The sequence below is a fragment of the Lolium rigidum genome, chromosome 6 (genome assembly GCF_022539505.1).
Source record: "Lolium rigidum isolate FL_2022 chromosome 6, APGP_CSIRO_Lrig_0.1, whole genome shotgun sequence".
Lineage (NCBI taxonomy): Eukaryota > Viridiplantae > Streptophyta > Magnoliopsida > Poales > Poaceae > Lolium > Lolium rigidum.
The window spans coordinates 313,111,839-313,128,977 of record NC_061513.1 but is presented as its reverse complement, the minus strand read 5'-3'; the positions used below and the strand labels follow the sequence as shown (position 1 = coordinate 313,128,977).

The following is a 17,139-nucleotide window of genomic DNA, read 5'->3' as shown; positions in this document are numbered from 1 at the left end:
GATGGTGGGAACAACAACTCGAAGCCGACAAGACATTGGACCACATCTTCCCGTAATCCCGACAAAGTTTCGGATCCATTACCTTCCGAGAAATTGCGTTCGAGAATGCACATATCTTCACAATGGCTAGTCGAACATTTTCTCGGTAGAAGTCCCCTCAATGCAATCGGAAGCAATTGTGTCATAAGCACGTGACGGTCATGGGACTTCGTGTTCGGAATTTTTTCTCCTTCATATTTACTATCCCCTTTATATTCGACGAGAAACCGGACGGAACCTTGATACCGAATAGGGCTTCAAAAAAGATCTCCTTCTCTTGTTTGGTAAGAGCATAGGCTGGCAGTGCCCTACAAACTGCCCTGGATGATTGCCGTTTCGTCCTTTATGAAGTTCCTGGTCCTCCCGTGCTTCGTTGTATCTTTTGTCTTTCCATACACGCCCGTAAAACCTAGAATATTCACACAAAGATTCTTGGTCAGGTGCATCACGTCGATTGCAGAGCGGACTTCCGGGACTTTCCAATATTCTAGCTCCCGGAAAATAGATTTCTTCTTCCACATGGGCGCGTGTCCGTCATCGTCTTTCGGAACAGGTCGACCGCTCGGACCCTTTCCAAAGATAACATTTAAATCCTTGACCATGTCAAATATATCAGCACCACTACGGGGGACAGGCTTCGGACGGCGGTCCGCCTCGCCATCGAAATGCTTGCCTTTTTTCCTTAAGGGATGCTTGCGCGGAAGGAAACGACGATTGAACGGGTACACAACTTTTCTCGCTTTTTCCCAAATATTTACTTTCAGTCTCATCTAAACAAGTGTGTGCATGCATTGTATCCTTTGTTCGTCCGTCCCGAAATGTTACCGAGAGCAGGCCAATCATTGATGGTTACGAATAGCAACGCTCGTAGGTCAAATTCTTGCTCCGTGTGCTCATCCCACACACGTACACCTGGTTTGGCCCACAACTCCAAAAGTTCATCGACTAATGGCCTTAGGTACACATCAATGTCGTTGCCCGGTTGCTTTGGGCCTTGGATAAGCACCGGCATCATAATGAACTTCCGCTTCATGCACAACCAAGGAGGAAGGTTGTAGATACATAGAGTCACGGGCCAGTGTGCTGTGATCGCAGCTCGCTCCCCAAAAGGATTCATGCCATCCGTACTTAGACCAAAGTATAAGTTCCTTGCCTCACCCGCAAAATCCGGAAACTCTCTCCCGATGTTTCTCCACCGCCGACCATCAGCCGGGGTGCCTCAACATCGCGTCTTTCTTACGTTCTTCCATGTGCCATCGCAACAACTTGGCATGCTCTTTGTTTCTGAACAAACGTTTCAACCGTGGTATTATTGGAGCATACCACATCACCTTCGCAGGAACCCTCTTCCCGGGTGGCTCGCCCTCAACATCACCAGGGTCATCTTTTCCGATCTTATACCGCAATGCACCACATATCGGGCATTTATTCAAATTCTCGTACTTCTCACCGCGGTAGAGGATACGAGTCATTAATGCATGCATGTATCTTCTGCACATCTAATCCTAGAGGGCAGACAAGCTTCTTTGCTTCATATGTACTCGACGGGCAATTCATTATTTCTTGGAAACAGACTTCTTTAATATTATCATCAATTTCTCAAATCCCGAGTCAGTCACACCGACCTCCGCCTTCCATTTCAGCAATTCCAATATGCTACCCAGACTTTCTATGCCCATCTTCACAACCTGGGTACAACAATTTGTGGTGGTCCTCTAACATCTTGTCGAACCGCAACCTCTCCTTATCCGTGTCACAGTCTCTTCTTGCATCGAAATGGCCCGACGAAGATCATCATCAACGGGATCATCCGATGCCTGTTCTTCACCTCCTTCTTCTTCATTGTCGTCCATTGCGGTATCAAAGCATTCGGAGAACATAGATCGATAATACTTCTCATCATTATCTTCTTCCTCATCGCCGTCTTCCATCATAACCCCTTCTTCTCCGTGCTTGGTCCAAACATTATAACTCGGACATGAACCCAAACCGAAGCAGGTGGCTCTTAATATCTCTTGAGCAAGAGTAATCCTTCTCGTTCTTACATTTTAGACATGGACAGCACATAAAACCTTGCTTCGACTTGTTGGCCTCGGCCACAAGCAAGAAAGAATTCACGCCCTCTCCGAAAGCGGGAGCACATCGGTTACCGTACATCCATGGATGACTCATCCGCATCATAAGCACAATTATATATGTATCGGATGCAATCACCTTGCTAAAATTAGTATTGTACGGACTATGCATATATATATAGTCAAGAAAATAGTTGCTAACCTTTTTGGATCAAAAAGAGGAGAAATCTTATCAAATAAACCAAGTGGCATCCCTCTCACAAGCATTCCATCAAACACCTCTTGTGCACATGTAGAAAAAATGAGCTAGCATACACCTCCACCTTCACCACCAAGGAAAAAATGAGGTGGGGGGGTGGCTGGCTGCTTCTATATATAGGGCGGGGACATTTTGTCGCGGGCCGTATTACGACCCGCGACAAAAGGGGTGGCCACGTCGCTCCTACCCCTTTTGTCGCGGGTCGTAATACGGCCCGCGACAAAAGGCCGCGACAAAAGCCTCCGCGCGCTCCACATGGTTTCGGGGCGACGTGGCCAGGCCATTTGTCGCGGGTGCAGGCGCGCCCGCGACAAAAGGCTCCCACGGAAGCCCTGTTTTCCACTAGTGCAAAGCGCCCGGATGCGGCGGCGCTGGGTGATTACCGGCCGATCAGTCTGATCCACATCTTTGCCAAGCTGGTTTCTAAGATTTTGGCAACCCGGTTAGCCCCACGGATGCATTCGCTGGTGGATCGCAACCAATGTGCATTCATTTGTAAGCATTGTATCCACGACAACTTTATGTTGATGTAGCAGACAACTAGATTTCTACACCGGGGAAAAGAGCCAAGGGTGATTCTCAAGTTGGACATAGCTCACGCATTCGACTCCGTTTCCTGGGGGTTCCTCATGGAGATCCTCCGCAAGTTAGGGTTTGGTCCAAGGTTTCGCGAGCTGGTGTCTATTCTTCTGTCCACTGCGAGTACGCATAAAGTTGGTATGTCGGGGCCTGGCCAACTAGTGTCGTTCCTGGTGAAGTATCTTGGCATCCCAGATAGTTAGGGGTGTTGCTCAATGGCGAGCCAGGCCCCCCATTTGGCATCGGAGGGGCTTGAGACAGGGAGATCCCTTGTCGACATTGCTGTTCGTGTTGATGATGAACTCGCTAAACAGGGTGCTGGCTAAGGCCAATGAGTTGGGAGTTTTACGGTGCTTGGCACGATGAGACTTGGCGACGTCGGTGTCGTTCTATGTGGACGATGTGGTGATTTTCTTCCACCCAGATGAGACGGAATTGCGGGCAGTACGCAATATTCTCGAGCTCTTTGGACATGCATCGGGATTGCATACCAACTTTACCAAGTGCTCGGTATCCCCAATTGCATGCCCGGACGAGGAGGCCGCTGGCGCTGCGGGGCTCATGGAGTGCCAACTAGTGCCGTTCCCGGTGAAGTATTTTGGCATCCCGCTATCCATCAGGAAGCTGACGGATGCGGCTTTCCAGCCCTTGGTGGACCGGCTAGCTGAAAAACTACCTACCTGGAGGGCATCTATGATGCCTAGGGCGAGCGTTTGGCGCTTATTTGCTCGGTACTCGTAGCGATCCCATTGCACCAGCTGATGGTGCTGAGCCTCAACAAAAAAGCACTGAAGCAGGTAAACAAAATCCTTCGGGGATTCCTTTGGGAAGGCAGGGCCGATGCCAATGGAGGGCATTGCCATGTCAATTGGTCTCGGGTGTGCCAGCCGCTGTTGCTGGGAGGCCTCAAAATCCCGGACCTTGCCCGCACGGCTATCAACCTCAGAGTGAGGTGGATATGGAGGATGCGCACCCACCCCCTGCGACCTTGGCACGGGCTCGACATGCATTTCTCGAAGATTGAGCTGGACGTCTTTACGGCCTCCACCTCCATGGTGGTCGGCAATGGGGAATCGGCTCTCTTCTGGGAAGACAGATGGTTGGACGGTAAATCCATCAAGGAGGTGGCGCCGGAGGTCTATGCGCCGGTACCGAAGTGCCGTAGGAAGGCGGGTATGGTCCACGAGGCGCTGGTGGAGCGCACTTGGATCCCCGACATAGTTGGTGCACCAAGCGCCCTCGCACTCTAGCAGTACGTGCAGTTGTGGGGCCGGCTCAGGGACATGCAACTATCGGCGGATCAGGATAGGTTGGTTTGGCGTTGGACGACAGATGGTCCGTACTAATCCAGATCTTGCTATGACACCCTCTTCCAGGAGGCGATCATCTCAGGATCCTGGAAGCTGAACTGGAAATCTTGGGCGCCGCCGAAGGTGAAGTTCCTTATATGGCTGGCCTGCCTCGATAGGTGTTGGGCGGGTGAGAGGTTGGCACGGCGAGGACTGCCGCCCGCGCCTAGATGCCCACTCTGTGACCAGTCCGAGGAGACTATGACACACCTACTTGCCGGGTGATCCTTCTCCAGGACGGTTTGGTACGAGGTCCTATCGTGGATCTGATCCACTTCATGTCCTCCGATGGTTGAGGGGGACTTCGCGGAGTGGTGCTTGCTAGTGGTGCGGACCGCCCCTCGCCAACTGCGCAACGGAACTTCGTCGATTATCATACTTACCGCATGGTGGATATGGAAACACCAGAACGCGACCGTCTTCGACAATGCGCGGCCTTCGGTCACATCCCTGTTCAATGACATCGTGGCCAAGGCGCGGCAATGGGCGGACGCGGGTGCCCGGGGTGTTCGCCAGCTTCTCACCTAGATTAGTTTTCCTTTTCTTGAATCGAGTTGTACGTCGTGGTGTTGGTACACGGTTGAGTTTTTCTGATCACACACAACTAAAATTTTGGCACATGGTTAACTTTTTCACCACGTGTGATGTTGTCTACGACATGGCAAGTTTTGGCAAATATGTATCGTTAGGAGGCTTAAAAGGTTCGATCTGTAATGGTGAGAAATAAGTAAGGGACGCTTATGGTGCTTTTTATAGGATTGATGCACTAGTCAAGTTTCAAAAGACCAATCTGATGGAAAGAGACTAGGCGGTGTATTTACATTTAACACTTTTTCTCACGTCTAGGCTATTTTAGTTTTCTGCGTGGGTTCGGTGCAGTCCGCAAAATCATTTTTTTTTGTTTTTAATACTGCGCGAGTTGGGTCTCGAACTTAAAACCTCTTGGCTCTGATACCATATATATGATTGATGCACTAGCCAGGTTTTTTTCAAAAAACTGATCTAAAGGAAAAAAGACTAGACATCATAATGGTTCTAACTTGTCACTTAACGACTAGTCAGTTTAGGTCATGGCCGACGTGCACCGGTTCTCAGGTTGGATGGATCACCTCACCCGGGTACGCGCGCGCGGAACTGTATAAATGAAGCCCAGTTCTGGCACTATCCAAAGCACAGACAACGCTTCTCGATCTACCATTCAGTTGCTTGTTTTAAGTGCCCTAGAGGTAGCCTACTCCGCTCCTCCAACGCTTGAGATCCATGGCAACCATCCATGATATCCGGCAGGCTCAGCGCGCACACAGCCCCGCCGCCGTGCTTGCCATCGGCACGGCGAACCCAGTGACCTCCATGCTCCAGGATGAGTACGCCGACTACTACTTTCGCGTCACCAAGAGCGAGCACCTTACCGGCCTCAAGGATAAGCTCAACAGAATTTGTAAGTTCGGGAAATTTGTAGAATGGCATTTCATTTATGGTTAGATTAATTCTCAGTCGATCCCGTACCATTGGATTGTGTAATTTGTGCTAACTGAGTTTTTAGTTGCTCACGAGGCTTGCAAAAACATGGTTTGCAACCGAGGAAAATAATACAAATAGAAAGTTGCTATATATAAGTGCATGGCAACTGAAATCGATAACAACACCTGACTAGAATTAAATTGGTTCTTAATCAATCAGAAAATTAGTCACTCTTATTTTATTTCAGAATTTGAAGAAAAATACAAGCATGCATGCATATACTATCCTAGATCAGTGGTGCAACTGTGTTTCAATTTTGCCTGCATGCATTTCTAATGGAATACGTGCTCCGTTTCCAGGCAACAAATCAGGCATCAAGCAACGCTTCATGCACGTCAACGAGCAACTCCTGACCGCGCACCCGGACTTGATCGACCGCACGTTGCCAACCCTCGACGCCCGGATAGACATGGCTTCCGCCGCAGTCCCAGAGCTCGCCGCGTCCGCGGCGGCGAAGGCCATCGCCGAGTGGGGACGTCCGGCCACGGACATCACCCACCTCATCTTCAGCACCTACTCCGGCGCCAAAGCCCCGAGTGCGGATCTCCGGCTGGCGACGCTCCTCGGCCTCCGCCCCACCGTCTGCCGCACCATACTCAACCTGAATGGCTGCTCGGGCGGCGGCAGGGCGCTACAGCTCGCCAAGGAGCTCGCCGAGAACAATCGCGGCGCGCGCGTCCTCGTGGCCTGCTCGGAGCTCACCCTAGTCGCCTTCTACGGGGCCCAGGACGCCAGCCTCGACACCATCGTCGGCCAGGGACTGTTCGGCGACGGGGCGGGCGCCGCCATCGTCGGCGCCGACCCTGTCGTCGTCGAACGGCCGCTGTTCGAGATGGCCTTCGCCACGCAGACGACGATACCGGGAACCGAGGACGCGATCACCATGCAGCTCAGCACAGGCGGCCTCGATTTTCACCTCTCCAGCCAGGTGCCCAAGCTGCTAGGGAATAACATCGAACGCGTTCTGGTCGACGCGTTCCAATCCCTGGGCGTCGTCGACGTCAATGCCGCCGCTCCATGGAACGATCTCTTCTGGGCTATCCACCCAGGGGGACGTGCCATCCTGGACCACATCGACGAAGTGCTCGGGCTTGACGCGGAGAAGCTGGCGGCTAGCCGAAAGGTGCTGAGTGAGTTTGGTAACATGAGCGGCGCCACCGTGATCTTCGTTCTCGATGAGCTGCGACGCCGCCGTGGCGCCGAGGTGCCCGAGTGGGGGGTGGTTATGGCATTCGGACCCGGAATCACAGTCGAGACCATGGTGCTGCACGCTGCAAGCAGCCTCAAGGAAAATGGATTGGCATCAATTTGATTCAGCGCTGCCTCCTCCCTATCGATCTATCTATGGTTCTATACGCATGTAAAACAGCCAGTAAATAAAGTCCTAGCAGTAGTATATTAAAGTCAGTTGTTGCTTAATAATGATCCATGCATGTTGGATCAATTCTCCCGTATCCAGGGCCGGTGGACGAAACTGGAACAGGAGGGCATTCTTAATGTAATCACCAAAATATGTAACTCAGAAGCAGTTGAATGTTTCTTAATTGAGAATGGTATGTGTGTTGAAATATATTAACTAGCCCCTTTCCACATTTTTAGTTAAATTTGCTACTGCATGAATTCAATATGGCAACAGAGCCAGGCGTGTCAAGTTTAAGACACCGCCAACACAGTATAAAAAACGATTTTGCGGCATATATCGAATCCACATCTAAGGACTAAACTAACCATAGTATATTGCCTATCCTTTGGTTTAGTTGGCTAGTGCATCGACATAGATATCAATTCCAAGAGGTTTGAATTTCAAGACACTGCGAGTGCAATACTAAAAGAAACATTTTGCGGCATTGAACCCACGTCTAAGGACTAAGAGCATCTCCAGTCGCGTCCCCCAAACCGTCCCCCAAAGCGATTTGGGGCGCGCCGGACAAAAAAAGCGTTCCAGCCGCGTCCCCCAAAGCCCTTTTTTGTCCGGCGCGCCCCGATACGGTGTCCGGCGCCCCGAGCCCGTCCCCGTCCCACAGGGGACGCTCCGGGGACGCCGGACACAACGAGCGAGGCCAACCGACGCGGGGCCGACCCGTCGGCGGCACAGGGAAAATTCGTCTCACACTCCCGCCAAATCCCGCCGCTCCCGCCAAATCGCGCCTATACCGCCGCGCACAGGCCTCCCAAAACATATCCTGCCGCCGATTCATTTCTCCTATCCCGCCGATTTCTTTCTCCCTCCCGCCGTGCACCCGCCGCCGCTACCCTCTCCCCATTCCATGGCGCCGCCGACATCCCCCAAAAAGATGGCGAAGAAAGCGGCCAAGAAGCCGCCGGGCAATGCGACGATAGGGGCGAAAGCGCCGTTCGCGAAGCCGCGGAAGGCGCCGGCTGCGAAGAAGAAGCCTGAAGGAATGACCGAAGATCAATGGCAGCAAGATTGCCTGCGCCGGAAGCTATCGACGGCGGAGCGGAAAGGACGGAGGGCGGCGGAGCTGGAGAAGAAGGCTCGCGGCGCGCCGGCACTCAGCACATAATCGCCGGGTGTATCGCCGCCACCAACGCGAGCCCATATAGTACGAACGTGCCGGTGTACGTTCCGGGAGTCTTCTCTCCGTCGCAAGCCGCCTTCTACAACGACGGCCCCTCCGCCACTCCCGGGTGCGTGACGCCTAACTTGTCGCCGCACTACCGGGATGCGCTGCCGCACGGCGGCTTCAACCCCAACAACCTCTACTCCCCGGCGTACGAGCAACGCGAGCCAGGACCCGGTCCGGACGGCGGCCCTTTCACCGGCCGCAGGGGTCCGCTCGAATACGACGGCGCCGGTGCTGAGGAGGACGACGGGGTTGAGGAGGAGGACGACGAGGAAGAGGACGGGGTGGAGGACGACGAGGAGGACGACGATGAGGACGAAGAGGGCGGCGAGGAAGAGGACGACGAGGGTGCCTGTTGTGGGTATACTTCATGGGTGTACCATCGACAGTGCCTAGATCCGGCAAGCCCGGGTGGCCCACAGACGGTGATGAGGCATGTGGCCCATTGGGCGGCCCAGTTGCTGTTGATCATGAAGGAAGAAGTCCAGCCCAGGATCGATAAGCCGGATCCGTACCGACATAGGAGTAACCCGGATCCATGGAGGCCCATGACAAACCCGGATCTAGTACGACGTGTATGGAAGGCGGATCCGTGACGTGCACGGCAAGATATTGTACCATAGTTAGGCAATCTGTAATCCGGCTAGGACTCTCCATGTAAACCCTAGATCCGTGCGCCTTTATAAGCCGGATCCCGGGAGCCCTAGAGGCACAATCACAACTCATTGTAACAACGCGAAAGCGCCGGATAATTCCGGACAAGCAGCGAGTAGGCCCCGTCATCGTGCAGGTGTTCCGAAGCTGGGTAACTCGCGTACCACCGTCCCGTGTGCACTCCGCCCTATGGCCCCTACTTCTTCTCCCCCTCGTGAGGATCCCTCCTCCGGGGTACCGTCGATTAGGCAACGACAGTGCCGGTGACGATGATCTCGTGGAGGTAGACGCGGACGGCGTGAGGACGAAGAAGAAGAAGAAGAAGAAGAAGGCGTCGGGCACACGAGGCCCGAAGTGGACGCCTCTGGAAGATCAATGTCTGTGCGAGTCGTGGGCGACGGTGAGCCATGACTCCATCATCGGCGCCAACCAAAAAGGCGGGAAGTATTGGGCGAGGATCAAGGCCGAGTTCGATGAGCGCAAGCTCATCAACAGCGACTACCGGAAAGTGACAATGAAGAGGAGCCAGAAGGCAATGTCGACGCGATGGGCCATCATCCAGGCGTCGGTGAACTCCTTCCATGGGTACCATCACGACTTAGAGACCAGAGGCGACAGCGGCGCCGACGTCGGCCAACTGGTACGACTGTTTCTTCCATAATCCGTAGCGCCCACATTGTGTTCGATGAAATGACTCTGCTTCCTTTGGTTAGTTTGATCGGGCCATGGAATTGTACGCCAAGTACTCGGAAGGTCACAAGTCTTTCGCGCTGATGCATTGCTATGGCAAGCTCAAAATGAATGAGAAATGGCGGCTGACGCGCTTGTCGCTGTCCAAGGGGAAGGACGCCATTGATCTGGACGCGCCGCTGGCAACGTCGGCAGGGCATCCTATCGGCAACAAGGCTGCCAAGGCCGCCTTGGCCGACGCTGCGTCGTCCGAGAAGACGCAGGCGTCGATCACGAAATGCCTCGCCGACGTCTCCTCGACCTTTATCTCCCGCGACAAGAAGGCCGACCAAAGGTGGGCCGAGCTGCTCAAGAGGCAAGAGGAGAAGCTGGAGCTCAAGAAACGCAGGGACGACATGTCCCCGCCGAGAACGTCGACGAAGGGAATGTCTCCCCGGACGCGAGCGGCGCACAACTTCTTCAAAGGCCAGATCCTCGACGACATCGAAGCCAAAATGGCGGCGGCGGACGCGGCGGCCCTGGCAGCGGCATCGGCATCGGCGGCAGCGACAGCGCAGCAAGAGCAGGCTGACGCGTCTTCTACTACTACACCTGCGTCGGCCTCCGCGTCGGCGACGGAGCAGACGCACCATGCACAGGAACAGGCAGATCGCGACGAGGTCGTCGTGCTCGACGGGCCTGCGTCGACTCAGGACACGACGCCGTCGACCAACCCCTTCTTCTAATTTGCATGCCCCACCGGTCTGCAATATGATCGCGCGCCCAGTACTTTGATCGATCGCCGCTACTCTGATCGCGACGAATCGGCGGGAACGATCTCTTTTGAATGCATCTATTTGAATTTCTGATTGGGGGCGGCGTTTGGGGGACGCGGCTGGGGAGCGACGTCCCCCAAACGCGGCACGAACAAAACACATCCCCCAAACGCTCGATCCGGCGCGGTTTGGGGGACGGTTTGGGGGACGCGACTGGAGATGCTCTAAAATAGCCTAGATACGAGAGGGAGTGTTGAAATATATTGCATGTCCGTTTTCATGAGTTCGTCATTTGTTTGAGTGGCTAGTGCAATTCAATAATGTGTATTTTTAAGAACTAGCAATGTGGCCCTCTCATTTCATCTTCAACATATTGAACATGTCTATGAAATTAATTTATGGTTTCAGAGATATTAGAAGTATGGAACTATAAATTACATAGAATTATGACCACACAAAATGTTTTGTTTAGTAAAATAGTACCCATATGAAAAATTGTTTAACCAAAATTGTTAGACCAAATTTAAGTTCTTGAACAGTATTTAATGCATGATTTACTAAAAGGCTAACTCGCCTTTTTTCCTCTTTCATGTGTAGTGCTATTCCTATTTTTTATTTCCTTCATATTTTCACCGCCTCACCATACAGGGCATCAACGGTCTTAATTATATGTATTTATTTTATCATGTTAGATGACTATATCGACTCACACTGGTCATAATTTTGAAAATTCTAATTAGTCACAAATTCACTACATATCCTCACACAATTAACCTCTACTATTTTCACGGCACGTGAAATTCTGCCCAACCTGTCATCACCACTCCTTGGTAGCATCATTCATTATGCCACTTGATAGGATTATTGGAACATTTTTACATGACTTATATCCTATGCTCCAGGACGGGTCAGCTAACTGTCTTTATGTCCAATTCAATGAGAGCCATGTAAACCAAAAACTAAGGGAGACCAAATATTTACTGATACCTTATTGATCTAAACTATATTAAACGGACGGGCTTGTGCTCCGTTCGATTTATTTCACCGGACTTGGCCGGCTAATGATCTCCATAAGTCCGGCTAATTATCTGATAGTCGTGTACACCAAAAACTATAGGAGTTGTATGTATCTTCTTCTATTTTGCGAAAAAATCTGTCATCTCTCATACCACGCTAGGGGCCTCACACTTGTTGTTATGTTGCTCGTCTCATGGATAACACCGACAAAGTGGTGGGGCCACCTGATCGACATCGCAGCATCGCGCGCGGCTTCCTTCGAATGAACGAATGGACGTAGTCAACCATGTGGTGGCCTAGCTCTACGCTAGGCGCTAGGCGCGGAGATGTCGACGGAACGGCAGTTTCGGGAGAGTAGCGACTAACTCGCACCTGAAATTGCGCGCCTAGTTTTCTGACGAAAAATTGAGAAAAAGTTTACATCTTAAATATTGGAATGAAGAAATTATTAAATAAAAGAATTAATATCCAACAAATGCAATTTTATTTTATTTTTTAAGAACAAATTTATGTCTTACATATTGGAACGAAGGGAGTATTAAATAAAATATTTGATATCCAACAAATACAATTTTCTTTATTTTTATTGAACAGTCTAGAGCCCTAGGGATATACGTCTTGTAAAGCTCATCAATTTTTTTCAAGACTCCTTCCTTTTCACATCTTACATGGCACGTGATTGCTCTTCCTTTTCTGATACATATGATTCTAATTTAACGTGTCAAATATGGCTACACGGTTACGTACGTAACTATTAGTCTCTCGTTAAATCATATCCGTAGATTATAGATCTAACATGTGACATAATTTTGATGATGTGGATTAACGTGGTGTCTCTATTTTAGACCTCTGTATTGTGCTTTTAGTATATAATAGATTCTAAAATAAATTATATATTACTGTATGTGCACTTATATTTGTACAGACAATAAAAGTTGCAACAAAAACAAGCATGTAACAATATAGAGCACACCAGCTAGTACTCGGTTTGTTATGTAATCGACACCGGTAGCGATTCTTCCGCGGCAGCGTTTTGGGACATTTTCTGCCGTGGCAGATCCTTTATCGTTCTCCCGCCCGGGCGCTCGGCAGCCGCCACGTGGTGCTCCTTTAGCACCGGTTCGCAACATAACTGGTGCTAAAGGAGAGAGGCTTTAGCTTCGATTGTGTTGCACCGGTTGGGCAACCGTTGCAAAAGCTCCTTATGAACCGGTGCAAAAGCTCCGTTTTCTACTAGTGAATATATTAGGGTTATGGGTATGCAAACAACAAATCTGGTTTATGGGTGTAAAGTGTTTACCTTGACATAAACCTACTAAAACCCTAATCAGCAAAATGCTTTCCAGTCATCCGTACCACTCTCTGTACCATCAAGTTTGTAATATTATGTCCCGTCTAATAGCTTCATTTAGTTTATTTTTGCTACCCCTCAGTGTCGTTATATATTAGGCCTGATTTTAATGTTTCTAATTACAACATCTAGACATGTAAGATATTCGTATACAACAAGTAGCTTTAAGAGCATCTCCAGTCGCGTCCCCCAAACCGTCCCCCAAAGGGATTTGGGGCGCGCCGGACAAAAAAAGCGTTCCAGCCGCGTCCCCCAAAGCCCTTTTTTTCCGGCGCGCCCCTATACGGTGTCCGGCGCCCGAGCCCGTCCCCGTCCCACGGGGACGCTCCGGGGACGCCGGACACAACGAAAGCGAGGCGGGGAGTGGCGGGGCCGACCCGTCGGCGGCACAATTAATTTAAACCTAACCGTCGCCTACCTCGCGACGGAAGTTATTGGCGCGCAGCGACGGTGCGGTTCCCGCAGAGGGCGCAGCGACGCGTCCCGTCGCGCCTAGCTCTGCGTGCCGGCGTTAATGAGCGCCACCGCTCCTCCGCCTCCCTCCGGCCTATAAAAAGGGCGCCTCTCATCGTCCCTCTCACACACAAACCCTAGCGCCTCTCTCCCAAACCCTAGCCGCCACCATCTCTCAACAAGACTCGACGCTATGTCTGGTAGAGGCGGAGGCCGACCTCGCGGCCGCGGCTGTGGTCGTGGTCGTGGCCGCGGCAAAGCTGAACGCTCGCCGTCGCCTCCCACGCCGTCGTCTTCATCGTCGGAGATGGACGTGGAGCCGGACGTCCTGTTCGAGTTCGTCCACGTCCTCAAGGGCGACCCGCGCGGCATCCAGAGGCTGCCGGACTCCTTCGCCGAGTACGTCGGCGGCGTACGCCCGCGCACGATGCATCTGCGGGAGCATTCGTGCGGCTACTGCCGGTGGATCGTCAAGGCGATCTACGACGCGCGCGGCAAGATGTACCTCAACATCGGCTGGGAGAAGTTCGCGCGCCACCACAGCCTCGAAGCCGGCTTCATCCTCGTGTTCTCCTACTTCGGCAACAGGGACATGAGCGTCAAGGTCTTCGACGAGAGGCGCTGCCTCCGGGACTACCACGTCGACGGGGACGACGACAGCACCGACGAGGAGGACGACCGAATGAGTGTTGTTTCTTCGCAGCGAATACGTGCACGGAGGTTTCTGCCTGTTCGCCTCATCGGTAGAACCAACAAGGGCACCATCCTCCCGCTGGATTTTCCGAGTTTAGGTGACTCGGGTGTGCCCTCGAGTGTTCTTTCTTAGCAGCGAACACACGAAACCTTCGATGCACGGCCTAGTTAGGTTTAGTTTCTTTGCAATATTTTATATTTGTGTCCACCATGGTTCAAACTATGTATTAGTTTGTGGAAAACCATGTTCCAAACTGTGTTTTCGTGTAAACCACGTTCCAAATTATGTATTAGTTTGTGGAAATTGAAATAAAAATGCCAGAAAAATTATTTTAAATGTTTGGGGGCGGCGTTTGGGGGACGCGGCTGGGGAGCGACGTCCCCCAAACGCGACACGAACAAAACACGTCCCCCAAACGCTCGATCCGGCGCGGTTTGGGGGACGGTTTGGGGGACGCGACTGGAGATGCTCTAACGCTTATTCCGAGGGATCGTACATACCGCAGATGCTTCATAGAAATCAAACTTTGCTGATAGAAACAACGAAGATAGGAGACTTGGATTAACCTTAGTCGGTCAGTGGTCTAGCCCGTACGTATACTAGGGCATCCCAACTAAAGTTGAAATGAAGACATCATAACGAGTTGATCCAGTATTAAACTAAACTTGCAATGACCGGCAGGCGGCCGCCGACTTGTAGTAGAAACCTGTCGCACCTTCACTCTCCTCTCAGGGTCTTCAGTAAAACACGTGCCTTCACTCGACTCAAGTTCCCTTTTTTCCGACTTGCACTGAAGTCAAGTCTTAATTTAGTCGAGCAACACACGCCGTGAAACTATAGTTCCAGTCTTTAGTCAGCACTCAACACGTCCCTTCGCTACCTCCAGCTCAAAAGACTAACCTACGTTGACAGGTTGACTCCCCGCCGCAAAAAAAGAAAAGAAAAAAACGCACGTTGCGTACTCCTCACTAGTAGAAAAAGAGCCTTTAGTCCCGGTTCTCAACGGGCTTTAGAGCATCTCCACTCGTCTCCCCGAGAAGCCCCCCATGAGCCGTTTTTTACATCCGGACGGTGAAAAACGGCCCAGTCGCGCCCCCAGGTTCTCGTTTTCATCCGGATTTGGGCCTAAATTCATCCGGCGATCCCACGCCATCCCCGGCCCCCCGGGGAGCGCTCGGGGACTCCGGATGGAGCAAAACCAATCGCCCACGCCCACGTGTCTCCTCTTTCGTCCGGACTCCCCGGGTCATCCTCTTTTTCCCCGAGAAACGCCGCTTGGGGAGCACACGACTGGAAATATACTGCCCCCCAGGCCAAATTTTCGTCCAATCCGGACGAAAATTTTGCCGGATTTGGGCCGTGGGGAGCGTCAACGAGTGGGATGCTCTTAGTCCCGGTTGCAAAAGACTAAAGCCCCCCCCCCCCCTTTAGTCCCGGTTGCTTATGAACCGGGACTAAAGGTCCATCCGTGTCGGTTTTGTGCGTCGGGGCGAAAATGTCTCCCAGGTGAATTTTTCTAATTTTATTTTTTCTAATTTTTTTCCACTTTATTTTTTCTATTTTTTCATAATTTCTATTATTTCAGTTATTTGCATAGTTTAGTCTCTATCTCTAACTACACTTATCTCTAGTCAATTACTTACTCGTGGTCAAACTTCCCGCTCTATCAACCATCCTCCCACTATTCTAGCACTAGCACGCTTAACTTCCGAGTTTCAACCCGTCTCGCATCCAAGTGCTTCGCGCGCATGTATGTGATAGTAGTATCATATCAATCCTATTAACATGTTGGTAGATGTCATATTTCTTTATTGTTTGAATTTCAAATAATTTTTTAATAAACAAAAGTAATGATGTAATAGTAATCTTGAATAAATAAATAAACATTAACTTTTTAATTTGTATTATTTTAAATTTTTTAAATATTTTTTTGCCAGACCTAAAACCTAAAAATTTGAAAATCTAAATATTGGGTAAAAGTAATAGTAACCTTTATGCAGGATGCAATTATTAATTTTAATTTTTAAAAAATATAAAAATATAAAATCCGTAATTTATAGAAAAAACTAAAATCTTCCTACTTTCGTATTTTCATTTGGAATTTTGAGAATCTTAAATTTGGCTAACCGGCTGTTTTACCATTTTTCAAACCTTTTTGCAAAAAAGTGAAAATTCAAATTTGTTAATTTCCCTAATAGTAGGTTGCATAACATACAAGAATCTGAAAAAAAAAATATTTTTTAATTTTTCTATCATTTTATTTTCTATTTTACAGTGTTAAATTAAAAAGGCGATCCAAGGGGGGGTGTGGAGGTACGTGGGGAGGCAAAAAATCCAAAAACCCTTTAGTCCCGGCCGCTGTTCGAGATGGCCTTCGCCACACAGACGACGATACCGGGAACCGAGGACGCGATCACCATGCAGCTCAGCACAGGCGGCCTCGATTTTCACCTCTCCAGCCAGGTGGCCAAGCTGCTAGGGAATAACATCGAACGCGTTCTGGTCGACGCGTTCCAATCCCTGGGCGTCGTCGACGTCAATGCCGCCGCTCCATGGAACGATCTCTTCTGGGCTATCCACCCAGGGGGATGTGCCATCCTGGACCACATCGACGAAGTGCTCGGGCTTGACGCGGAGAAGCTGGCGGCTAGCCGAAAGGTGCTGAGTGAGTTTGGTAACATGAGCGGCGCCACCGTGATCTTCGTTCTCGATGAGCTGCGACGCTGTCGTGGCGCCGAGGTGCCCGAGTGGGGGGTGGTTATGGCATTCGGACCCGGAATCACAGTCGAGACCATGGTGCTGCACGCTGCAAGCAGTCAAGGCAAATGGATTGGCATCAATTTGATTCAGCGCTGCCTCCTCCCTATCGATCTATCTATGGTTCTATACGCATGTAAAACAGCCAGTAAATAAAGTCCTAGCAGTAGTATATTAAAGTCAGTTGTTGCTTAATAATGATCCATGCATGTTGGATCAATTCGCCCGTATCCAGGGCCGGTGGACGAAACTGGAACAGGAGGGCATTCTTAATGTAATCACCAAAATATGTAACTCAGAAGCAGTTGAATGTTTCTTAATTGAGAATGGTATATATGTGTGTTGAAATATATTAACTAGC

The 17,139-nt window shown here is 50.7% G+C and overlaps 2 protein-coding genes across 2 annotated transcripts; both read left to right on the top strand.

Annotated features, from left to right (window-relative positions):
* Nucleotides 1–558: 558 nt before the first annotated feature.
* Nucleotides 559–7,322, top strand: LOC124668544 (bisdemethoxycurcumin synthase-like). The gene is made up of 3 exons (XM_047205665.1): nt 559–566; nt 5,558–5,739; nt 6,122–7,322. Exons 1-3 carry the CDS (start codon nt 559–561, stop codon nt 7,132–7,134), a joined length of 1,203 nt encoding a protein of 400 aa, XP_047061621.1. The 3' UTR covers nt 7,135–7,322.
* Nucleotides 7,323–16,388: 9,066 nt separating this feature from the next.
* LOC124664610 (bisdemethoxycurcumin synthase-like) lies at nt 16,389–16,934 on the top strand. Its single transcript, XM_047202086.1, has one exon. The coding sequence runs from the start codon at nt 16,389–16,391 to the stop codon at nt 16,932–16,934; it is 546 nt and encodes a 181-aa protein (XP_047058042.1).
* The last annotated feature ends 205 nt before the right edge of the window (nt 16,935–17,139 follow it).